Below are 26,604 nucleotides of genomic sequence, written 5' to 3' on the forward strand. Positions count from 1 at the left end.
TTTATCACAATATTTTTACAATACTTTCACAATAAATCTTAAGTGGTATGTTATTATTAGCTAATATTGGTAAGAAAAAAATAATTTTTTTAGAAAGAGAAAAATTGATTTAAGTATGATGAAGTAATTGATTTAAGTATGAAACAAACTCACATAAAAAAAAAAAGTATGAAATAAATTCCTTTATATATACATTGTCCTTTTTGGTCATTTACCCCTCAAAAAGTCACTTTTATAAGTGCTAGCCAAACACTCAGTTTTTTCATTATGCACCTTTTAACAGTTTTTACCAAATACTGAGTTTTTTGAAACTCCACTTTTTCATTATGTACTTTTTTTTTAAACTGAACCAAACTCACCCTAAAACAAAGGAGGGCGTTCCTAAAAAAAAAACCAAAAAACAAATAGAGGCAAAACTCTCAAGCTCTAGTCACGCCTTCTACAGCTCTACCGCAGCTCGCCGATCTGAAGAAAAACCAGCAAAAAATCTAATTAGTTCGTCAAGTGTTCCTTAACCGCTTCCGATTACAGGCGAAAGCAATTTCTATCTTGGAGGATCCAGAACTCCAGGTTAGTAACCAAAACAATCAGATCCGGCGATTCACCGCACGATTTGGGGGAAAATCATCGGATTTGACGAAATCTCTTGTCAGATCCGGCTAGACCTCACCGGATCTTGGACGGATCGGGCGAGATCTCGTCGATTTTCGCCGTTTTTCGGTGGTTTCCGGCGGGTTTCGGCTTCACCTGAAACCGATGCCCACCCGACGGAAAACCGACCCGTGAAACCCGACCCTCTTACGGGTCGGTTGCGGGCTGGGCACCTGCCTACCCGATCTCTTAAGGGTCGGTTGCGGGTTGGGCACAAACCCGACCCGCCCGACCCGTGGACAGCCCTTATTTTTAGGTGTGAGCCTCAAGGAAATTCATGGAAAAATAAATAAAAATGGTTAGTTGTATAATTTGGAAAAGGCCAACAAAAAAAAATGTCAGTTGTTCTTAACTGAAGTTCATGGTCCTTCCTTTTAGGAGGAACAAATTAAGCTTTTTGAGGTTGACACTTGAAAGAATCAATTTACAGATGTGAGTTGAATTCGGATTTCTTTTTTCAAATGTTTTTAAAAGCAAATCCGGATCTCACTCTTTTTCAGTAACGAATCAGTAAAGATTCTCAAACTGGTGAAAAAGAAGAGGTGAGTTGTGGCATCATCACTGGCTTCTAATAGTCTAATGTATGGTTCAGACTTCAGAGGTTCATTGTTATTGTTATATTATTAGGGTAAATTTAGCTACAATAATTAAATTTAAACAAATAATTATATTTAATTATTTTATTTTTGAAATAGAGTTTCATCCTATGTCATCTACTTTTGATAATTGTGCTCTTTATTATCAGACCAAGACACTACTTCTGCAATGTGTGTAGACATATTTTTTTTTTTCTTTCTATTATACTTGTAGTTATTTTATTGTAGTTATAAAAGTTCTGATGTTGTCTCTAAAAAAAAAAAATAGCACTTTTGTTAATCTGCATAAAGAAAATGACACTTCCTTGGGAGAATATTCAGGGATTTTAATGGTAAATACAGTCCTCCATAATACATAATATTGGCTATGTTTGGCGAGGTTTGTTAATTGGAAGTGTTTTTGTGTGTGTGTGTGTTTTGGTTCGTTTTATTTATTTTGTTCATCATTTCTTTTATTGAGACTCATAAATACTTAATTTTGCAGATATTTCATATGTGGAGCAAAAAGGTCAGGCATGATTTTTATTGGGTATGTCATATCTCATTGATTTTTTTTTTTCAATTTTTTTGGTGGGTTTTATTTATTTGATCATTACAATTTTTTTTTTAATAAAAAAATGCTGTTGAGACCCACTTAGCATGGCAATGAATTGTAGTATTATAAAAGTTGGTAGGGTTGTAGAGAGTGGAAGGTTGAAAAGTGTAAATAATTTGAGGTGAAGAATTATGTAGGAAAGTTATGTGTAACACATTAAATTATGTTAGTTTGGTAAAGAGGTTGCCTGGCTGTAGGCATTCTATGCTATTGTTGGATATATTCTTGCTCAATATGTTAGCATCTTCTCTTCTTTTTGACAACTGAAAAGTAATGTGAAAGAATAGATTTTGAAAATTTTATCACCGTGTCTGAAATCCCAAGCAAACATGAGTTAAAGTTGATGAGTGTTTTGTATTTTGACTTATTAAAAAAATAGTATTTTGAAGACAATAAAAAAATTTAGAATCCAAAATGTGTGCATTTATGCTGTTTTTTTTTAATATTTTCTTTAGCAATTTAATGGTGCATGGTGTGATCGAGCAAGGGGTATTCTTTAGAAAACAAAATTGATTGGGGAATTTAAGTGTGGAAAATAAATACTATAACCTTATAGTGTTTGTTATGAAATGCAGCAGGATTTAATAACAGAAACTGATAAAGGCATGTGAAGATCTCATAATTAATCATCTCAAGCGGCTTTTCTCCACAATAAGGTTAACACTTACTACTTCTTTGTTTACTTAATGTGTTTTTGTCATACAACTCATTAATTATTAAGATGATTAATTTATTCTAGGTGAAACTATAGACATAACCCTTCAAGTGATTCACTAATTATCATGATAGTTTGAATAATATTAGTAAAAAATATTTTTGTGGTTTGCATAAAATTAATATTTTTTATTTATAATTTTTTAAATTAATTTGTGCAATGCACAAGCATACTACTGATTATTTATTGAGAAAAAAACACACACACAAGGGTAATTATACCACATTGCTTAAGAAAGTATGTTGTGAGTTGTATAATTTCAGTAGAGTTTGTGTTGCAGAGTTTGTGTTGCACTTTGGGCATGCTACTAAATTTAAGTTTCCATTTCAATATTATTGCATTACTTTTGTTGTGGTTGACATGTGACAATATATTATTTATGTTCAACTTCTCCCGTGAATTTATTTATTTTCTTAGGCCCTTTTGGATATACACCACTGTTAATTTCTTTAGAACCTTCTCCTCTCTCCCCTTGTGTGTGTGTGTGTGTGTGTGTTAAAATACTTAGTATTCTCAAAATATATATATATATATATATTTATTTTCTTGATAATATGCAATTCATTAAACTAAACACATAACAATTGGGGTGAATCCACCTCTCTCGTCCCATGTATTTATAATTAACTGCCTTAGTCTCTCTAAAAAAAGTAAAGCTAAGATTGTGGTCGTTTTGGAAGTTTAATATTTTCATCATTTTGATGGTTTTAGGGGTATTTTATCATTTTGGTAGTTTTAGGGGGTATTTCAATAATGTTTGAGGACTTTTTTGGATATTTATAAAAAATGGAAATTTCAAGGTTAATTTGGTTGTTTTATAGGTTTAGGACTATTTTAGTTATTTTGAAAACTTTAAGGTTATTTTGATTATTTAAAAAAAATTTGAGATTTTTTATTTTTTTATATATTTTTTTTCATTTGGACACATTTTAGGGTATTTTTGGATATTTTATCCACTTTGAGGTTTTGAGTTTATTTTGGTCATATGATAGGTTCATGGGTATTTTAGACGTTTTGGAAGTTTTAAGGATATTTTCGTTATTTCGAAAATTTTAGAGGTATTTTTGTCATCTGAAATTATATTTTTGTCTTTTTAGAAGTTTTGAGAACATTTTGATTAGTTTGGAGGTTTGAAGGTTAATTTGACCATTTTATAGATTTGGGGGTATTTTGGTTAATTTGAGAGGTAAATTTTTTATTTTGGATGTTTCAAGGATACTTTTGTCATTCTAGAGAGTTTGAAGATATTTTGATTATTTGAAGGTTTTACTTTTAGGGGACATTTTGAAGATTATGAGAGTATTTTGGTCAGTTTTCTCATGTTAAAAGGGATGGAAATAAGCCGGTCCATCTTTTGGCACAACATGCTAAGTTTGTTGTTGATTTTGAGGCATGGGTTGAGCAAACCCCCAGTTTCTTAGAAGCTGCTATTGCCTGTGATGTAGTTGTTGTACTGGATTTTCTATGCTAATGATATGCAGCAGTATTTTCTCATCAAAAAATGGATCCAATCAAGAAACTAAGTTCAAGTATACAAATGTAACCTATGTTAAAAAAAGAAAGCTATAGATTTTTTTATTTTTGATGTTCTTGTTTTTCTCCAGTTGTGGTTTTTATTTTTTATTAACTAGGAAAGTGTGATTGACGTTTTCATTTTCTTTTTTTGTATGATCATTTGTGCAAACATTATGCGTGCCTAAATTCAAATTGCATAGTAATCATTGAGGGACTGAAAGTTTGTTTCGGTGAGGGAGCAGTGACAATGGAGAAGCAAAACATGCATTGTACGAACAAAAGGGGAGAATCCAATAAAGTAAAATATTGTGAAGGATCGACCTCTAGGAATGCAAAGCACAAGGAAATTGGTGCTGATGTGGAACCATCTTCTGGGTCAAATAACATTAAACTTCTATGTGGCCATCCTAATTTACCAGAGCAGATTGTTTTCGAGGTGGTACCAGGGTTTAGCGGTGATAAACGGTTTTATAATTTGGATTCTTACTTGCACGGCAAGCATCATATTCTGAGGCATAATAGCCAAGAGTGTTATATTCTCACTCATAACAAATATGACTTGACACTAAAGGAGTGGTTGAAGCGCAATACAGATAATTGGTGTCCAATTAATCGAAAGTGGAATGTTGACCGACCAACCGAAAAGGCTAAGAAACTTATACAATGTATTCTCCATGCGGTTTATGATTCTCATTCTAAGGGCATCTTTCATGGCTCCTTGCACCATCCTGAGAATTTTTTCATCAAAGGTAACCACGAGGAGATTAAACTTGTGTACCTTTCATATGAAAAAATGGAGCTAGAAACATCCACATATGAGGACTTACGTCAAAGGGACATGTTAGCCATGTCACATGTGATTTTTGATCAAATTCTTGGAGGTGGGATTGGAAAGAAGTACCCAGAAGATTTGAAAGATCTATGGAATTTGCTTTTGGATGATATGAGTTTTCGAAATTGGACAATTATTGTTGACCACCCGTCCCTGTGGCATTGGAAGAAAAGATTTAATTACATTGAGCAAGTCTGGATGCAATTTCGGCATGCTGATGAAGATCTTTACTTAAGAATGAACGACTGTCTCAAAAGATTTCCTTTCTACGATTGGCATCACAAAATTCCTTTTAATACTCCCCTTGAAAGGATGTTCTATAATAATTTTTACAGATCAATGCCGCGAGAACTCTTCCGATATATTAGGGTTGTTCGTTTCCATTATATGGATGATGGAATTGATCCACAAACGGAGGCAGACTACTTAGAGGAGCAATTTATTGAACATAAAACTACTGAGGTTTGCGAACTCCTTCTAGTGTACTTGCACAGGATGGTATGCCAATTGGGTATTGAGATCTAAAGCCATGGCACCGGCTGATTCCTGTACTAAAAGAGGTTCTTTTCCATTACCTAAATGATGTTTTGAGCACAAAATGCTGATTTAAATAGTGAAATTATGTTGGTTTAACTTGTCTTGATTTTCTAGTACTACTAGTCATTTACCTACACATAAAATATCACTGCTACCAAATATAGGTCTTGTATTCTATTTTAAAAGATTGCATTCCAGCTTAAGCATTTTCATTCAAGATTTCACATGATCGTTTTGTGGGCAAAATGGTGAAGGCTGCGTCTTCGTTCGTTGTTCTTCACCCCCTCTCCCTCTCCTACCCTTTTATTTTCCTGACCATCTTAGTGTTGGTGAGTTAGGGACAAGACAAAACAAATACGTTTTGTATATGCTCCCGTGTAATTACAGTGTTGACAGATGCTGTCTTTATTTTTTTATAATCTAGAATAGGAATTAATTGTCATTATGTAACAAAGTCTGAAGGTGGAGCCGTGGAGCACTTGGATTTGATCCATTTATGGTATAACAGTTTAAAATCAAAACATTAATTAACTGAACAAAGGCCAATTACAGTAAGTTCTAACAGAAACAATAGGGTCTTTATTTCAAAAAGAAACACTAGCAGCTTGTGAGTTGTGACCGGTTTCCTAGGAAACTCCCGTGTTCAAAAAAGAAGACTTGCACAACAGTTCTCTGAGGTAGCCGTTCAATTTTTACAGCATGGGCACGTAATTCTGGAGACAATTTTGGCATTCTAGAATCCGGCAGTCGGCAGAGGTGGCTTTTGTCTGCCTTGCACAGATCAGGATGCTCATGTTTATCAATTGAGACCCATTGTGAATGTGTAAGAAATGAAATTAGTGAATTAAAGTAACCATGAACTTGCTTCCGGCTAATCTTACGTTGAGAATGTGCAAGAATATGTTTGGCCCTGCATCTAACAGCATTATTAAGCTTTGAAAAATTTAGGGAGTGTTTGGGGGAGGAGTTTGAGTTATGTTGTTTGAGTGTTTTTGATATACATGTGTGTGAAAAAGTGTATAATGTTATTTAAAATGTGTGGAAATGTGTTAGAATTAATCTGCCAAACACCCCCTTAGTATGTGGCAAATTGGTTCTTATCAATCCAGAAGTCATTTAACCGTATCATGAGTTGCTATTGTTATTTTTTTTTGTCTTTTCCTTTTATTGGCAATAAATTATTGGCCAAATTGTAAACTACATCCCTAAAATTAGAAGTATGTGACAAATTGGTTCTTATCAATCTGGAAGTCATTTGACCATATCATGAGCTACTATTGTAATTTTTTTTTTTTTGGTTGTCTTTTCCTTTTGTTGGCAATAAAATATTGGCTAAATTGCAAATTACATCCTTAGAGGGTGTTTGGATTTTATATCCTAAAGTTTCAAATTTTGGATTTTAACTCCTAAAATTTGGAAGTGTTTGGATTTTACATCCAGAAATTTCAAAATTTAGATTTTATCCCCTAAAATTTGCTGGTGTTTAGATTTTACCCCTAAAATTTGAGATTATTTGAATTTTACATCCTAAAATTTTAAAATTTGGATTTTACCTTCCGAAGTTCAATTCTGTTTGCATTAGCAACCATTCTATCCATATTTTCCACTAAGTGCCACGTAAACTTTTTACACTTGTTTAGTTCATCCAACAAAATGATGTCATGTCATTTTTATTATGCCATGCCATTTTTAATTATTTAATTTTTTTAGGCTATAAAATGATGTGATATTATTTTATTGAATAAATTAAATATGTGGTAAGTTTATATGACACTTAATGAAAAATATGGATAGAAGGGTTGTTGGTGCAAACATAATAGAACTTAAAGGAGTCAAATCTAAATTCTAAAATTTTAAGGTGTAAAATCCAAATATCGCCAAACTTTAGAGGGTAATATTCAAATTCTGAAACTTTAAGGTGTAAAATCTAAACACCCCAAAATTTCAGAGGATAATACTCAAATTCTAAAATTTCAAGTTGTAAAATCCAAATATGTCCAAACTTTAAGGGTATAGTTTGCAAGGCAAACAATGCGGCACAAACCTTTAGATAACTACATTTCTATGTCTACTGAACTTGCTTGACCAAGAAGCTAACAACTTGACAACCCTGTATGGCATAACCCAATGAATACCAAACAAATAGAATACCATAGATCACATCTCATATGCTATAGAACAATGAAGAAGAAGATGATCCACTGATTCCCCACATATTTTGTACATATAGCACCAATCAAGCATTACAATACACCTCTTCCGAAGATTATTTGTAGTTAAAATCTTACTTAAATAGGCCAACTAAGAAAAAATGCTACTCTAAAAAAAACCTTCAATTGTCACACCATTTTCCATGGAAATGAAATGACAAAAACAGGGAATAAAGAATGATAAAAACCTCGAACCTCAAACCCTTTACTCAGAACTAGCTTCCAACAAACTTTATTAGTGCCAACATCCTGCACATTCGTGGCATAGATCATATCCATAAACAAGGCCAATGCTTCTAATTCCCAATCATGCACTAAACGATGGAATTGAATGTCTCAATTTATCAACCCACCAGAGAAACACATGACCACAGAAGACTCCCTTGTCCAACTAATAAGATTAAATTCTGGAAAAGTCACTTTAAGAGAACAGTCTCTGCACAAACATCCTCCCAAGGTATGTCAAATGTTCACAAAATAAGAATCACAGATTGTAAAATCAAGTAATCATGCATGACTTATTCTTTTTTTTTTAGAAAAAAAAAAAGGGGACTCGCGTGTGGCAGTCATTGTCTCACGCCCCACGATATAGTTGGATAAGCTTATGGGTACCATCAGCTCGAACTGGAGCTCGGAAATTCCGAACCCACACATACTCCAAGCTCTATTGGTTTTTGGGACTACATGACTTATTTAAGTTATTGTAAATTGATAAAAGCAACAGGAAGCACCACTGGACAAAAACAAAAAATCAAGAAAAGGAAGAAAAAAAAAATCAAAACATTACCCAAGAAATAAATCAAATATATGGGGAGGAAAGGGGAAAAAAAATTAACTAAAAGAAAGGAATAATCTTTGGCAAAGGAAAAGAAAAAAAATCAAATGGCACTATATATGACGTAGAATACAAAGACACAAACAAGCTCTATGAAGAATTTCAACAAGCACGTGCTGTGCCCCACCAAAAAAAAATCACCCCGAAGTTTCCATTTAAAACACACAAATGGAAAAAATTGCCAAACAGACTATTTTTGGGGAAAAATTAGGTGCGTGGCACGTGTTCAAAATTATTTAATAAGTTAGACTGTTTTTGAAAGTCGAGTTTGGCAAACTTGACTTTGGGCTGGAAAACGAACACTATAGTGGTGTTTGTTTAGTGGCTATAGCAGCGTTTATAGAAAACGCCACTAAAAAAAACGCCACTATTGTGTCCGTATTCCAGCCCAAAGTCGAGTTTGCCAAACTCGACTTTCAAAAACAGTCTAACTAACTAAATAAGTTTGTACGCGTGCTGTCCGACTAAAATTTTTCAGAATTTTCACTGTTTGGCAAATTTTTCCTAAAACAAACAGGAGGGCGTTCCTTAAAAAAACAAAAAACAAATAGAGGCAAAACTCTCAAGCTCTAGTCGCGCCTTCTACAGCTCTACCGCAGCTCGCCGATCTGAAGAAAAACCAGCAAAAAATCTAATTAGTTCGTCAAGTGTTCCTTAACCGCTTCCGATTACAGGCGAAAGCAATTTCTATCGTGGAGGATCCAGAACTCCAGGTTAGTAACCAAACGCCGCCAGTCCTTTTTAAAAGTAACCTAATTTTTATTTTTTATATTTGATTTCATTTTTAGTAAAGTAGTAACCCAGTTCCAGTTTCATTTTGACCAGACGATGGCTTCAGTGTCATCCTCGTTTCAACCGTATCGTACAGATACACAATCGAACAAGCTTTACTTATACTTTTGGCACACATATAGCCCAGTTATGTATTCCTTATATGAGATTGATGTACCAAATCCTCTCCCTCCTCCCCCAACCAAAGACGTCCAAGACGAACAAATACTCAATCCAAATCATCTTGCCCCAATCCTCGAACTCAAAACCGGAGAATACCCTGGAAACATGTGTTGCGTTTCACTGGGCTCCAAATTGTACTTCATGGGCGGCGAATACGATATAGATTACCCATGCATTGGTGCAGGTGTAAAGATAAATTACAAGAATGATTTTTTTCCTCGAGATGTCTATATTTTTGATCCCACCAAATCCAGCTCGCTGCTAGACGGTACAGCGATGAACAGTGGAAAGTCTTGGCCCTGGGCCTTTGTGGCGGATGAGAAAATTTATGTCCTTGGAAGCAACTTCACAACTGACATTTTCGACAAATCCTGGAGAAAGGACTCAGAACTCAAAAGCCTTTCTTTGTTTGAGGTCTACCATCCTAAAGATGATAAATGGACCATCCTCCCAAATCCCCCCCTTGAGAATGTGGAGACTAGATGGGCGGGGCACGCTGTTAAGAGAAGGAAGGTTTTCTTTATAGCTCGGCAGCGGGGAATAGAGCGCCTCTACTGTTTTGATCTTGAAAGAGATCAATGGACAAAAGGTATAGCCCTCCCTTCTAACCTTCGTAATGTTTCAGGCAGGATTGAAGTTATAGAGGGTACCCTTTATGGATGTTACCTCAACACGATAGCTGCAATAGCCCCAGTAGCTGAGGAAGAAGACGAAGGAGAAGAGAGGGAACAGGAGATGGAGGAAGGAGAAGAAGAAGAGTGGGTGGGGTTGAAGCAGGAAGACGAACTAAATATCCAAAAACAACAAGAGGAGCATGAGATGGGTGCATGGTTTAGAAATTACCGCCTCCATGTAGTCTCCAGGGAGATGGGTATGGAAGCTATCTTTAATGTTCCTCAGCAGTTGCAATCCTCCTCAACCTTGCTTCACTTGGGGAGTAGACGCTTTTGTTATGTAATGACTGGCATGCCTCCGCATCCAAAATATGGCAACGATCATGCTATAGAAGATGACAAACTACGTGTTATTAGCATTGTAATTTTTCAAGCCCTCGGGGAGACATACAAAGAAGGTGCCATTAGACTCTTCAGGGCAAAATTCCTGCATTCTGCACATTATTCTGTCAAGACCTCATTCCCAAATGAAGGTGTCATCCATGGCTGCTTCTCTCTTGGCCAGGTAAATCTTGCATGCCCTCTTGTTTTGTTCTTCATTAATCCTGCCTTTCTTTATGTCCATACCATATGAATATTTAAGTTGTTTTTTGGGACTTAACAATACTTTATGCCCAAAACTAAATAAAATTAGTCATAACAGAAGTAAGTTACCCTAATCTGTTCAAGTGTTCAATGGGCAAGGACGCTTTAGTTTCTATTGTGTTGGATTCTCAGTTGGATGGGGAGATTTTGAGTTGGAATTTCAGTTCCACATAGACTTTCATGATGGGGAGATGAAAACAGTATATTCTTTTCTTGATCAAAATTATTCTAAGGTGCCTAGGGGACAGGGGGGCTGATAGTATGACATGGTGATTGAATGGGAGTGGAAATTTTGATATTCGGTCTTAATATAAGGCCGTTTGTGGTACAAATGATCATTCTTTTCCATGGAAGAGCACTGCCATGGTAAGGTCCCAAGGAGAGTGTCATTCTTTTTGTGGACTGTAGCATGAGGTAGGATTCTTACTCTTGATAATCTTATCAAGAGGGGTTTTGCATTAGTAAGTTGGTATTGTATATTCCGATTTAGTAGGGAAACAGTGATTCATCTTTTACTTCATTATTATGTTGCGAATGCTCTGTGGAGTGACGTGTTTACAATGTCTGAGATTCAATTTGGTTGGAGAAATTGGTTTGGGAGACATTACTCTAAGAATAAATGGAGCATGGAGGCTAAGAGGGACTGGTGTATCGCAGTTGCTATCGTTCTTAAGGCAGCAGGAGCGGGTGATATTACAGATGATAGGGAAACTTGTGACGACTTCATTACGATAGAAACGTCAAGGGTGCTAGGCAAGGGAAAGTTCTTTGATCACCCTCATCCTAGGCACCATCCATTGGCTAAGGAGTAAGTTATTGACCCGGAATCAATTATAAAGGTTTCTCACCAAGGCTATATTCTCGACTTGAGTCGCCACCCATCATTTTTTGCCATGGCGGTGTTTTTCTTTGCCTTGTTGGCCTTTTGTGTTATATCTCAAACTGATAAATTGACACATTTTTTTTTGTTCTTCTTTTTTCCCCTTTCTTTTGTGCCATGACCATTTGAGGGTAGCGGTCGTAGAGGTTGGCCTTATTTTCAGCTCGTGTTTGCCTGTTTGGTGAAACTTACTGGAGCTTTAAGGATTTTTTAATTATATTTAGATTCTTGTCCTTTTCATTTGATCCTGAAAGTAGACTTTAGGATTGATCTAGTAGGCGCTCTTTATGAATGGTAAGAGGGTAGACGACTCAACTACTTCTTTCCCTTTATTTTGCCAAATGGCTTAGGAGGAGGGGGGCAATTCTTCTAGCAAAACAACGGGGAAAGGATGAGTTTCTAGAGCATGAGTGGAAGGAAGTGAAGTGTGTCAGGTTGACGAGTTCATGAAAGTCTATTGTCTTGATAGGAAGGCCCTTAGTTAAACGATCTTGGTACTTCTTCAACCTCACTCTCTCTAACACTGCACAAAAACACACCAATAGATCTAGGGGTATCCCATGTACAGAGAAAACGGAATCCCTCGTCCAATTATCACTCGATGCGTTCTCCCAGCCCATAAACAAACAAGAATTTACTCTTCTAGCCTCTATTAGTTTCTTAGGCAACTGTAGAACCACACTCTTCAAAATTTGAAATTTCTTCCTAATCTTTGCAAGATCTTTGTCTCCTAACAAAATCGGAAGTTGTAACTCTTAAGGCATGGAAGGAAGGGTGAATGTAAAGCCTCACGGGTAGAATTAGAAGGGCCATGAGATGAACCTAAGTCAAAAGAGCTAGCCCTAGCCTCTCCATTTGAGGATAATCCGGTGTCAAGTTGACTGGATTTGACTTTTTGCCACTGCTCGCCTTCAGTGATTATGTTCTTCAATAGATGATTGACTCCTAAAGATGGACGAGCCACAGGATAAAATTCCACTAGAGCATGGTGGAATGGACATTCCCTAGACACGAAAAGCCCAACTGAGGGATGTTTTGAATTAGAGCTTTCTAAAAACTTACACAATCTAGTAAAGAAGATGTAGAGGGAAAGAAACAAAGAAGACAGAAGTCGAGTTCTAGCCAGAATAACAGCCAAAAGAGAAATAAATTAAGAAGAGAGAGGAAAGGATTACCAAAAGTCGCTGAGAACACTAGTCTTAGACAGCAAAAGTCACCAGGTGAAAGAGGTCAAAACAAACCAAAAGGAATACAAGGAAAAAGTAAACAAAGAATAAGAAGTAAAGAGAGAATGGAGGGATTTCGTGGCTCAGGGGCTTTGATTTTGTTGACTAGTGTATTATGTGCCGTTGTTGTGGGGAGACTATAGATCACTTACTACTTCATTGTGAGATGGCTTGTCAATTGTAGAATTTTGTTTTCAAATATTATGGGATTTCGTGGGTCTTACCTAGTACGGTTTCAGATTTGCTCTTTGGTTGATGGAATTGGTTGGGGAAGCATTCCTCAAAAATTTGGAACTTAGTACCATTGTGCCTATTGTGGTGTATTTGGAGGGAGCGTAATCGGCGGACCTGTTCTGGAGATCAGCTGCTTCGTTCTTTTAGTGGATCTTTGTTTGACTGGTCTCGGGTTTGGGGACTCACTTCATTGTGAGATGGCTTGTCAATTGTAGAATTTTGTTTTCAAATATTATGGGATTTCGTGGGTCTTACCTAGTACGGTTTCAGATTTGCTCTTTGGTTGATGGAATTGGTTGGGGAAGCATTCCTCAAAAATTTGGAACTTAGTACCATTGTGCCTATTGTGGTGTATTTGGAGGGAGCGTAATCGGCGGACCTGTTCTGGAGATCAGCTGCTTCGTTCTTTTAGTGGATCTTTGTTTGACTGGTCTCGGGTTTGGGGACTCACTTCTAGTGATTCTCTCCCCTTTTTCCTAAACTCTCTTCTCCTTTGTAATTCATTTTCTGTTTTGTTTTCTTTTCTCTGTTTTTTTGGTTTACTTTATGCTTTTCATGCATTATATTGACTCCCACAATTATGCTAGTTGGAAAATTACCTCCTCCTCATCATTTCTTTTGAGATAAATATAAGCTCATCTAGCATATCTTGAAAAAAATGTAATGCTTTTAAAACTATAAATTTTCTTTTGAGATGAATATAAGACTCATCCACTTTCAAAAAAAAAAAAAAAATATATATATATATATATAAGCTCCTCCAAACGAAGCATTTAGTTCTTCTATAATTTCATTATTAGAGTATAATCAATCTGGTAACATTACATTGGGGAGATTAATGTATGTCACACTTATTAAATCTATACTTGATTGTTGAAACCAATAGAGTTTAACATCTAGAAAAATTTGGAAGACAAACCTGGTACAATTAGTATTTCCAGTACATATGCAAGCTTAAGAAGCTTAATTAATGTCCATGGGACATTCGGACCCATGGAATCTTGACTATGGTGGGTATGGCTGTTGTCTGTCATTAGAGGGGAGACCACATACATGGTCATGATTCATGATGTAGGCTAAAGTTTGAACCAATTTACCCTGGCCATTGTACATGGAAGAATCTATAGCCCTACTAATCCTTCAATGGAACCTAGAAGTTACTTCATTTTTATTATGGTCTTACTTCATTTTGCAAAAAAAAGTCATACTTAAAACCTCAGAAAATTCTCTGAGGGTCCCAAAAGTTTAGATTCAATTGGGGGAAGGTCTTCCTATTGACTGAGGAGAAAGTTTGAAATCCTTTGTGGACCATGGCTAAGTCATCTTTTCAAGTTCCTTCTATTGTAATGGTCTACCATTCAAAAGATCATAAATTGGAATATTTTCTTTAATCTTTCTCTCTTAGTATGAATATCAGCATGGAAGCCCACCAAAAGGCTTACATCAACCCCATTTAAATTTTCTCAGACTATATATGCTCAAATCTAAGACACATTAAGCAAAGAAAATTAACAATAGAACCTCAGATGAACCAAGGAGGAGTCAAATCCAATATCTCTTATCCTTCAAGGGTGTAAGTTAGCTAAAGAACTTGAAGTAAACCTACCAAACTTGACTAGTCGATAACAAAGTTCTATGATGAAATCATAAAGGTTTTGGGATTCGCAAAGGAACAATCATTCACTCAATATCAAGACCCTATTTCAAATGACCATTGTTAGGGCACATTTGGCACATTGAATGAAGATTATGACAAGAATGGTAATCTTTAATACTGGAAATAAATAGTGTTGTAATGGAATAACTAAATATATTCATATATTTGATTATAAGTTGTAACATTAGAATAAAACTTAAGATCTATATTTAAGAGGCATCTTACTTATACATTTATATTTATTAAAAAAGAATATATTTTTTAAAAAGTTTGGGAGAGAGATTTTTTATTTATGATTATTTTTAAAAAATTTTATAATTGTTGCTAAGGATATGTGATCTATGGTTTTGGGTTTATTGGGAGTAAGTTGGGTTATGCCAAACTCTATTGTTGAGCTCCAAGTTTGCTAGCAAGGTTGATTTGGTCGTTGTTCACCATTGTTTGATATGTTGTCTTTGGAGGGAAAGAAATAGCAAGTGCTTTGAAGATAATAAGAGATATTCATGCCAGACCTCAAGTTATTTTTCTTTAGAACCTTATTAGACTGGTTGTCAGCTTTGCAAACTAATCCTTATCTTCAATTCTTGATTTACTTGATTTATGTAATTTCTGTACTTGATTAGTTCACCCCTGCACACTTGTGCACTTGGTGTTTAATTGTTGATATCAGTAAATCTTAATTATTTACAAAAAGGAATTGTGCATATAAAAAGTTTGTATATTTGGAAATATATTAATTTTAAAAATGATTACACCTACTAAGAAATAATTGTTACAACCCTTTTAGAGAAATAGTTATTTTAGAGAGAAATATTATTCCTTATTTTAAAGAATAGTTATTCATAAAGAACAACTATTTCTTGTAATAAAAATATAACCAAACTATAAAATAGCTAAACCATTGGAATAGCTATGACTATATACCAAGCATGCTCTTAGTATATTAGTTTTATTTATTTATTATTATTGTATATATTCTGATTGACTAAAATCAAGAACAATTGCCATTATAGTCCTTAATTTTAGTCTCAATTAACGATCACTTGTCCCCTTTACTCAACTAGAAATACCCAACTAGGAATAGGCCTATATATACTATTTAATTCATGTACAAAAGGCATTCAAGAAATACAGAATGCATGCATCAGGTCTCTCTGTTATTTTATTTTTTGTCCTTTATTTCAACAAACATGATTATCCGTCAACCACAATCACAGGAGTCACAGCAGCCTCAGATTGAAGCAGTTGGTGGTTTGCAGGGATGTCACACTCAAGCAATGGGCAAATTTCATACACAATATCAAGCTGAAAGGAGCCCATTTGACAAGCAGGAATTGGGGTCCAACATCCTTGTTGCAGCTGGAAGAGATCATGCGGAAGCTTCTGCACGATCTAGGAGCATAGGAGGAGGAGAGTTTTCGGTTCCACCAATTGACGTATCAGATTCTGGTACTGGTAATTCATCCTCAAAAAGACAGCAAAGAAGGTGAGATGTATTTTTAACTTTGGAAAATCTAATTCAAATGTATGTGATTCAGGTTTTTATTTAGGTCAGTACTGTTACAATATTTTCTTCTCAATATGGGCGACTTGGAATCATTCCTCTCTGGCTCTAAACCTAAAAGTAAACTTTACTTGCCAAAAAGGAAAAGAAGAAACCTAAAGTAGACAACCATTTCATGGATTATTGCTTTTGCGCTTTCTTTGGAAACACGCAAATAATTAGTACCAAAATGAAAACGTTATTAGTTATTGGTTACAGTGACAGGCAAATTAATTAGATTATGATTATGCATTCAATGATTCTTGTTATTAGTTTGACACTTTCAATATTAATGCATTGTCCTTAGAAATATACGAGTAAGGCCTTTGATAAAAAACGCTACAGTACTATCAAATCTATTGATGCTAGCTTTTATCTTTCCTTACTCCTTGGACTTTGACCGGATCCATGCGTACTCTACAATGCATATGACTATCAATTCAAAGCTAATATCAGATAGGTGAATTTTCTTAGAAATTAATTAGGTCTCTTATTAAATTTTGTAAAACTGTCAATTACAATTATTGTAACTCTAACCTCTCTTTAAGACTTTGATCAAATTCATGTGAATGGGTCTACCAGAAATTAATTGACTCATTCTACAAACCAATTAAGGTTTACTACTTATTGGAAAACGATCTATATTAATTGTAGACTAATTAATGCTTTAATTAATTTTTGTCAGAGAAACTTTTAACTGTTTTTTTTAAATTAAAAAAAAACCCCAGATCTTTTAACTGGGTGGCTTAGTGTTTGTTTGGTTTGCGTTTGCATCAGATGCATTTTGGTTTCAGCCCTTTTTTATTTTATTTTTTATTTATTTAATAACACAAAAGAAAAAGGAATAAATTAAAAGGAATATCCAGACAAGTGGGAACTGTGGAATTTTCATCCTTGATCAAAAACCAAGAAACTTCCTAGGAGAAATATGTTTTACCCCAATCATCACTCATGCTGAGGCTTTTTGATTGGAGGGTTAATCATATTTCCATAGCCCCAGCCTCCAATAACTTTCATCTTTACAACAAAGTCTTTGGTCAATTACACAGCTTTTTCAGAACAGAAAAACAAAAGTTGAAGTCTTGGTGGATGATTGTTTAGTGTTTAATACAAAAAGTGGTCACCATCAACCCACTATGCACGTTATGATCTCCAAGAAAAAACCCAATAAAACCAAACTGTATGTGCTATAAAATCAAACTGGTTCACTTCTTCAAGCGCAGGTTTGAACAAGATCAACAAACAAAAGCTTCTGAGCCAAATAGGATGGCCATTTTAAACCTTGGAGAGAGCATAAAAATCAGCCCAGAGATAGTCAACAAAGCTTGTTCTGTTGCAGTGGGGGCTCACAATTCTGCTGATAAGCCCTATATTTTGCAGAACATTCATGGTTCACCAGATCTTGTCATCTTTGGCTTTCCTGGGAATTGGTCTGTAAATGATTGGTATGCCGGAGAATCTTTTGGAGAAACCAAGATCAATCCTGAGTTGTTTCCTTCTCTTAGAAGTATAGGCATCAATGAACATGCCGAGGTCAACAAAGCCTTTCTGCAGAGATTTGATGACAAAGTCTTGACGAATTCAGATTTCACAAACAAGGTACTATTTGTATTTTTTTTTTTTCCCTGATCACTTGCTTGTTCCTACGATGGATTCATCTATGATTTGGTAACATTGTTTACACCATAATTAAATATATTAAGAATTTAACCATGTATCTGTGATGTAAAAGTTCGGTAGAAATATATTAAGAAATGTTTAGAAATTGAAAATTTCAGTATTTATCCTAGTTTTTGTCTGGAAGAATGGTTACCTGGTAGCAGTAGGCTTGAATTTAAGTCCCAGAGAGAGATTAAAAGAAAGGTTGAAGCCAAATTAATTTTAAAAATTATTAATTAATATAAGTAAAAAGTACTTAATTAATTATTTTTTAAAAATTGATTAACATGAAAAGTATAGTGTTTATACAAGTGATCGTTTATTTTTGAACAAAATTTAGCTACAAAATTGATTGTAGCCTAAGGTTACAATTTTGCTTAATATCATTAATATTACTACATATTCTGAAAATCTAACAGTTGGTTTGCATGTTCTTTACGCTCTTAATACATATGTCAAATTTTGTGACAATCGGATGTTATTTACTATATGATCAATAAGATTATATTTTATGTATAATTTTAAATTACAAAAACTTGCAATTTAAATAATTTATTGATAATATAACTATTAATGTTTAATTTTTTAGAAATTTTGCAAGCATGGAGGATATAAGAAAAAGATGTAATCAAATGATGAATTTGTCAAATTCACTTCCAATAAAAAGACATTGAATAAGGTTGTAGCCTTAGACTATAATAAATTTTGTAGCTAAACTTTGTCGTTATTATGCTTGGTGTCAATTTATCTTTGTGTCTAATGTTAGAGTTGAGATATAGTATATACCTTGTCATGTTAAAGTACTTTATTTTTTTTTAAGAAGGTATTTCATAATTTAAGATGACTATAAGCATATATTTCAAATAAGTAAAGTATATAAATAAAAATAATCAATACATATAATATTTAAAAATTGAAACATAATATTTATTGTTGTTACGTTCCTATTAAACCATATCAGGGTAGCATTTTGGTTAACTTCAATCTATTCGTCCACTTCGATCTATTTCAATTGTAAAATCTATTAGCAAATAACTAAATGAGTTCATTATTTTGTCCAAAACTATTAGTACATGAAGTCAATTAAGCATTTTTTAGATTAATATTAATAAAAAACAATAAGATATTTTAAATAATGCATCTTAGGAATGTTTTCATTTAATTTTTAATATAAAAAGAACATTTAAATGATATTGTTTACTAACAAAAAAAATTTACAAAATGACATGATTGGTTAGTTTTACATCAATAACATAAACAATTTCCTAATTAATTTTTGGTGATACTATAGTTAATTAGTACAAATCTATATCTATATAATATCTAAAAGATGAAGTTTAGTGTATCGTTGCTATTCTATTTTTGAGCTACAATAACGTAGCATTTTGGTCCACTTCTGTCCAATTATGTCCGTTCAGTACATTTCAGTCTCATTCTGTCCATATTTGGTCCAATTCGGTCCACTTCTATCCAGTTAGGTCAATACGGTCCAGTTTGGTCTAATTCAATCCCCTCGATCCATTTTGGTCCTCTTTCGTCTATTTGGTCTATTTTGAACTAACTATGCCTTAAATTGATTCTTTTGTAGGTTACCTCTTTAGTTTTGGGCTCAAAAAATTTTTTCCCTTAATTTTTGGGTTGAAAAGTATGAAATTTTATTCTATTTGGACCAAACTTTATAGTTTGGGGCTAAAAAATTCAAACAAAGAGGCATTAGAAATTAGAGATATGAGCTCTAAAAAAACGATAAAATGATAAATATTCAAAAGATTACTTTGAAATTCAAATTTCAATAATATAGGCAACCTTAAGAGGTTGGCTAAGTGGTTTCTAGGGTCTTATAGTATCCATGAAATCCTGGGCATGAAACATCTTGCCCCCTTCTTGGGGTCATCCCTAAGATAGGCATTATACTTGTATTTCGAAAGCAAAAAAAAAATACTACAATTCTAAACTTATATAATAATTTAAATTTAATGTAACATGTTACATGTATCCCATAGAATAGGAGTGTTCATTTAAAAAAAAAAAAAAAAAATTCTTTAATATATTCAAATTAGTCAACCGATTATGGTATATTTTAAGAAAGGGAAGAGATTCTTTAATAACATACTAGTCATTTATATATAACATTATTATAATTATATAATTTAAATATTTATATTAAATTACATTTTTCACACACACACATAAAACTATGTATCGTTGTTGAATACAAAATACATTAGGACAAAGTTTAGTTACAAAATTGATTGTAACCTTAGACTATAACTTTACTCAATAAAATAAACGTTATTACATATTTTGAAAATCTAACCGTTGAATTGCATGTTCTTTACACTCTTAATATACATTTCAAAATTTTTTATAAATCGGATATTATTTACTATATGATCTATAAGCTTATATTTTATACATAATGCAATTTAAACAATTTATTGATGACATATCTATTGATTTTCAATTTTCTAGAAATTTTACCAGCATGTAGTATATAAGAAGAAGATGTAATCCAATAGTAGATTTGTCAAAATTCACCTTCAATAAAAAGATATTGAGTAAGGTTGTAGACTAAGGCTACAACCAATTTTGTAGATAAACTTTGTCCATAAATATGTTCCACTACATAAAACTTATAAAAATAAAAAATACTTTTAAATAACACATCCTACAAATTTTACATTATATTCTTATAAAATAATTATATTACATTTGTCATTTTCTCGTGCTCCGCGTGGGCTTGCGATTAGCTGTCATTAATAGATGAAGTTAAAATATTAATTTTAAAATATTCAAAAAAATTATTTTGATAAATAAAAATTAAGTTATAAGAAGTATTTAAAGTATAATAATATACTAAAAAAATTTAAAATGATCTATGCAAGCTTTGATTTTCCTTTTTCTTTTTTTTTTTGAAAAGATATTATATGATGTTTTTATTTTAAATTAACTTAAAAGTACCACTGTACCAGTGTTTATTCTTTCTATATTAGTTTTCATTTCAAAATTCATACTAAGAAGAGGTGAGTTTACTTGTTTTTTTTTTTTTTTTTTGGATAAAAAAATCTTAAGAAATATATATTATAGGAGAAATTGTTTAGGAAAAAAAAGAAAAAGAAAAAAAAGACAGGGTGGTTAAGTGATTTTGTGATAATATACCATTTTTTTTTAAATATTTAAAGTCTTCAAAAAGGGTTTTTTTTTTTTTTTTTAAAAAAAAAAAAAAAACAAAATCAGGAGAGTTTTAAAATATTTTCAAATAACAAAATCCACCCCACCCTCCCCATGCATAGTGGGAAAAATTACCTCAATATATCGTAGAATGCCTACATGGTAGGAAAAACTAATAAACTACCCCATGCATTGTGTTGAAAATACTTCCACTTTTGTTTTTATCCGAGGAGTGGTGTTGCTTAATCCCTTCATGAGTAGTGTAACTTAGTTTTCATCACTCATTTGTATTCAATTTTTGATTGAGGAATTACTTGAATTTTGATTGAGATTACTCACCACGTCCTTATTCTTCAATGAATACAAGTGCTTGACTCTTATTTATATTTATTGACTTACATGTCCTCTATGGCCTGTTTGGATTGAGGGAGGGGGAGCAAGGGAGAGTAGAGTAGAGTTGACCGGATAATAGGATAATTTCTGGCCAATTCTACTCTATTTCCCCTCCCGCTCTCTCAATCCAAACAGACTATTCTTGTGATTGTGTTGTCTAAATAGCCTTTTTTTTTTTTTTGGTCAGTTCTAGCTTAAAAACCACATATCATTATAACACATGAGGGAAACCTAGCTGAGCAGTGAGTCGTTTTATTCAATTACAACACCTATAAACCCAAATGAAAAAAAAAAAAAAAAAAAAAAAAAAAAAAATATTTCAGTTCCAACAGAGTTAATAGGCCAGGTCTTTAATATCCTCAATAATTGTTTCTCAATCAAAGCCTTCTTAATTGAGAAGATACCAAACCTATTTGAGAATACTGATGTGAGTCATGTGACTCAATATTTTTTGAGTAATGTCAAATATACAAACTTTTTTACAAAAAAATTTAATAAAATGCTAAAGTGATGAGTGATTATTGGTAAATAAAAAAGTAATGTTAATGGTGGGTCTAAATGAAAACTAGTTAGAAGTTAGTCACATCAACAGTTTGTAAAAATGTTATAAAAAAGTTTGTGGCTGTAGCATTACTCATTTTTTTTTTTCTTAGTAAAACAAACGTGTTCCATATTTGGTCAAGCATATGTAGCTATATTTATCCATGTGCCAATCACATCTTGCCATTGCAATAAAACCCATTTTTGATTCAGCTTGAATTGGCTTGGAACTTTAATAGTTTCAATAAGAATTTAAAGAGACAACAAACTTTAGGACATCATAGAAAGGATCCCATGCAAGCACTAAAACATACTCATATATATGGAATTGGAACACAGATATCTTGTTCCTAAATATGAACACATTATTCAGGTGCAAAAGGCAGTGACAGAGAAGAAGCAAATACTGTTTACAGGACACTCCACAGGTGGTTCAATTGCCAACATTGCAACAATTTGGTTCTTGGAAAAATACTTGAGATCAGATTCACCAGATAACTACAAAATTTCACCTTCCTCACCTCTGTGTGTGACTTTTGGTTGTCCTCTAACTGGTAACCACATAATTTCCCATGCTCTTAGGCGTGAGAAGTGGGCTCGCTACTTCATACATTTTGTCATGAGATATGACATTGTTCCGCGGATCTTGCTTGCTCCAGTCTCATCCATTCTATTGGAATTTCAGAGAGTTCTCAAATTCCTCAATGAAAAATCCATAAATCTTGCACATGCATCCATTAACAACTTTGATGCTTCAAATTTTTACATGAAAGTAATGAAGAATGCATCATCTGTGGCAAGCCATGCTGCTTGCAGCCTCATGGGAAACACAAATATGCTATTGGAAATTGTGACAAACTCCATTCCATTAAGCCCATACAAGCCCTTTGGAACTTATGTCCTCTGTACTGGGAATGGAAAGCTAGTTATCTTGAGGAATCCAGATGCTGTTTTGCAACTATTATTTTACTCCTCTCAGTTGTGCAAAGAAGAAGAATGTACAGATGTTGCCCAGAGAGCTCTTCAACAACATTTTGGCTATGTGAATGAATTGCAAGACAGCTTCCAAATGCTAAATGAGGTTTGCTTGGAGCCACTGGAACAGCTTCCATTATCTGCAGAATCTACTAGTGATATTGCAACAATTAATGCAGCCTTGAACGACCTTGGCTTGGTAATTTCTATTTCCTTTGCTTGTTTCAACAAACTTCAAAAATCTTGAAATCAACTCTTTTAATAAAATAATTGTTCTTTAACATGACTCGCAAGAAAATGTGTTGAAGTTAGAGTACTGGTCACCAAAGAATTTTCTGTCTTTTCTTTGTGCTTTTCCTTGTGAGGTGTTCAGAGTACAAGAGCTAGGTTGTGTCTTCGTGCTGCTGGAGAGCTAGAGAAGCGGAAGATTGGAAACAAGAACAGCATCGATCTCAAGAAGCCAGACATTGCGAAAGCAATGAAATACCTAGATGAAGACTACCGATTGAATTGTGGGTATCGGGACCTAGTTTATTATGATGCCTTCAAGCTTCAAGAATCCTCCAAGGATTTCGATGCTAATGTGAAGAGACTTGAATTAGCAAGTATATGGGATGAAATCGTCGAATTTTTAAAAAGGTATGAACTCCCAGATGAATTTGAAGGCCAGAACGATTGGATAGATCTTGGAACAAAGTACCGACGCCTTGTTGAACCCTTAGATATTGCCAACTACTATCGCAACTTGAAGAACGAAGACACAGGAGCATATATGGATAGGGGCAGGCCAAAACGCTACAAGTTTACACAGAGATGGTTTGAGCATGCTAAGAGGAAGCCAGCTGAATCTAGTTGGGAGTCATGCTTTTGGGCCAAGGTAGAGGAGCTGCGCATTAAAACTAGCAAGGCAGGAGGGTTTGCACAAGTCAAGGTCAAGGAAGAGGTTTTAAAACTAGAAGAACAAGTACAGATATGGATCAAAGGCGGAGAGTTGCTTAGAGATGTGTTTTTGGAGAAATCCACCTTTATGAAGTGGTGGAACACACTCCCTGAAGAGCATAAATCGAAATCTTGCCTTAAAAATGTAATGGATTCATGATCGTTGAACATGATTCTCATGCTAATAATATCACCTACCAATGTTATCTGTGTGCAACTATAAAATTCACAAGCTAATAATATCAGAAATTACTAGCTCTAATTTATCAAGCAGAGGTGGCTACTGTATCTTCCTTGGCCCCTTCCATTTGGGGTCAAAAGTTTAAAAAATTCATCAAAATTAAGTGAATACCAGGTTAAAAGATTGAATTCTTTGATAAGAAAAATAAAAATTGGTGCCTCATAGAGACAATATATAAAACTAATTAAACTTAAGACAGACATATTAAAGGTATGCCAAGTAAATTGTATAACATACACGTTTGCAAAATATGCCAAGTTCCTCGAGCTTAAGGGTGTAGGTGACAAGCAATTCTCTGAAAGACTGAAAGTCCCTAATCTCAGTATCAAGCTTTGCTGCATAGGTTTCTGTAGGGACACGATTTCTAGACGGCCCAATAATGATGTTGGGCTCGTACATGAAAGATCCCTCACAATACGATTTGTAGAGAGTGGGCTTAAAAGGCTATCGTTTTGGTCATGGGGCATTGGTCCAGGCCGGATCTTAGGGGAACTCAGGTAAGAAAGGGCTTCAGTCTGGATATCCAAGCCCTACAACTTCATAACCTAAAGGATTGGACTTCTCGGATCCTGTTCGAGGAGCGCTAATGCCTTTCCCCGGTTACCTGGCGGTGGGTTTTTTTTGTGGTGGTATACATATATTATCCGGACATTCTTATCCCTGGAGTTTTTTCCTCTCAGGCGAAATGGGATCCCCCACTCTGATTAGTTTACCTTTTCTTTTATACCAGCCTACGTTCGATGTCCCTCGTCCACGTGTAGGGTCAATTTTTCCAGGACTGATATTTGTCCCGTCAGTCTAATCCCGCAATTGTCGGGGATGGTTGATAAAGCCTAAGAATCCAGTTCTGTTAGGTGTAGAGTCTTATCTGGGAAGGGTAGTAAGGGTAACTTACCCAAGATATTTTAGACCTCCTTACAAATTTGTTCCTAGACCCCTTTTTTACCCCTCTTCTCAATGGAGCTTTAGGTCTGCCGAGGACTAAACTGTCCTCGGCTGCATCTTTGGGCCATTTCTTGCCTTATATTTTTGAGCTTGGGCCATAACCTTTTTTTTTTTTTTTTTTTTTTGCTTGGGCCTTCGGGCTCCCCATGAGCAAGTGGGCCTGGCCCATAAACTATTGGGCCCCACAATAGCCCCTCAAAACCCTGCTGTCCAACATCTTGGTTGGAAAGGTGGGTTTTGGTAATACCGAGCCTTATTATGGCTCATTTATTTCAGCCCTTGAATGACGCTGGCGACTCTTCACTAGCCCAGGGAGTGTACCGGTCTACGAGATGTTTCCCTCAATTTACGCACGATGCGTTTATGCCGTTCAGTTATCCGAAGCGTGCCTTTAATATCTTCCTTTTACGAGATCTCCCAGATTCAATGGTTTTTGATGGTGTGGGGGAATGAAACGGGCGTATTCATGTTTGCAGATCTCCTTGGAGATCTGCACACATTAAGTACTCTCCTCTTCGTCCCCTATATAAAGAGAAGAAACAAGAGTTGTTTTTCCCACAGATGAATCCCTTTAATCCCCACAAAATTTGAAACCCTTAGATTCTTTCCGGAGTTTACCTTTGCTCTCCGGTTATATTTTAGCCTGAAATATACTCACCGTAGCATTAAGCAATGAAGAAACCTTTCCCTTCTCAGAAACACTATGTTCCAGCGAAGCTCGAAATGGCTCGGTCAGGGCAAGGATGGCGGAGACTCAAGATTTGTCTCGCCTTCCTTTTAGCCAAAATCCGAAGCAGGGACTCGTCACGTCACACTTTCGGCGTGACTGAGCCGAGGAAGCACATCATCAGTACCACCCGCTCTTTCATGAGCATATCTAACATGGCGCCAGCGTGTTAGGAGTCAGGACTGGGGCAGGGACCAAGTGCCCCTGCTTCTTCCTCTCTTCGTTCACTGGCGCCCCCCTTTGCTTCTTTTTCTTCTTCTTTCCACCACCAGATCCATCCTGGTACTTTTCCTTCTCCCTCTTTTGCTCATTTCTCTTTCTTTTCATCTCTTCTCTCTTCTTCTCCTCCTTTTACTCATGTCCTCCATCTTCCTCATTCATCTCCTCCATCTTCCTCATTCATCTCCTCCATCCTCTTCTTCCTTGTCCTTCACCCTCTTCTTCCTTCTCCTTCAACTTTTCCTAAAAAAGGTTCTTCTCTCAATATGAGCAATGCTGAGGCAAAGATTAAGGAGACTTTGAAGATGAGTTTAAAAGACACCTAGCTGTTTACTTATCTGTATTGCTGATGTTATCTCTGCTTCGGCAGTTCATTTTTTGTATAGGCTTGTTTAAGCCCCTCTTTGTACGTTGTAATAATTTTTTTATATTAATAAAAATTGTTGTTATTTTACTTCGCACGTTTTGTTTCTATGTTTTTACAAATTTGCAAGCACTGCTCGGCATAATAATATAGCATTTGAACCAATAATAACTAAGGCCAAAATGCTTGATA

The 26,604-nt window shown here is 34.7% G+C and overlaps 2 protein-coding genes across 8 annotated transcripts in view; both read left to right on the plus strand.

Annotated features, from left to right (window-relative positions):
• The window catches only part of LOC126697870 (uncharacterized), an 81,795-nt gene extending 76,258 nt beyond the window's left edge, over window positions 1-5,537 (plus strand). For 2 of the 5 annotated variants that reach the window (XM_050395002.1, XM_050395001.1), the window contains exons 3-5: window positions 1,732-1,776; window positions 2,418-2,498; window positions 4,273-5,537. In XM_050395002.1, the coding sequence (XP_050250959.1) occupies window positions 4,320-5,429 (1,110 nt within the window). In that variant the 5' untranslated portion in view covers window positions 1,732-1,776; window positions 2,418-2,498; window positions 4,273-4,319 and the 3' untranslated portion in view covers window positions 5,430-5,537. The remainder of the gene's footprint in view (window positions 1-1,731; window positions 1,777-2,417; window positions 2,499-4,272) is intronic. The other 3 variants (XM_050395003.1, XM_050395004.1, XM_050395005.1) reach the window with 3 other exon arrangements.
• LOC126697866 (uncharacterized) lies at window positions 340-24,178 on the plus strand. 3 transcript variants are annotated; one of them, XM_050395000.1, is made up of 6 exons: window positions 340-570; window positions 9,312-10,619; window positions 15,914-16,182; window positions 17,463-17,838; window positions 22,376-23,176; window positions 23,351-24,178. In XM_050395000.1, exons 2-6 carry the CDS (start codon window positions 9,315-9,317, stop codon window positions 24,074-24,076), a joined length of 3,477 nt encoding a protein of 1,158 aa, XP_050250957.1. In that variant the 5' UTR covers window positions 340-570; window positions 9,312-9,314; the 3' UTR covers window positions 24,077-24,178. The 3 variants fall into 3 exon arrangements, with proteins under 3 accessions (XP_050250957.1, XP_050250956.1, XP_050250955.1); XM_050394999.1 differs by lacking the exon at window positions 340-570 and adding an exon at window positions 8,988-9,199 and having other exon boundaries at window positions 9,297-10,619; XM_050394998.1 differs by lacking the exon at window positions 340-570 and adding an exon at window positions 8,988-9,199.
• Window positions 24,179-26,604: the final 2,426 nt, after the last annotated feature.

This window comes from Quercus robur, chromosome 8 (assembly GCF_932294415.1).
Source record: "Quercus robur chromosome 8, dhQueRobu3.1, whole genome shotgun sequence".
In the NCBI taxonomy this organism is placed as follows: domain Eukaryota; kingdom Viridiplantae; phylum Streptophyta; class Magnoliopsida; order Fagales; family Fagaceae; genus Quercus; species Quercus robur.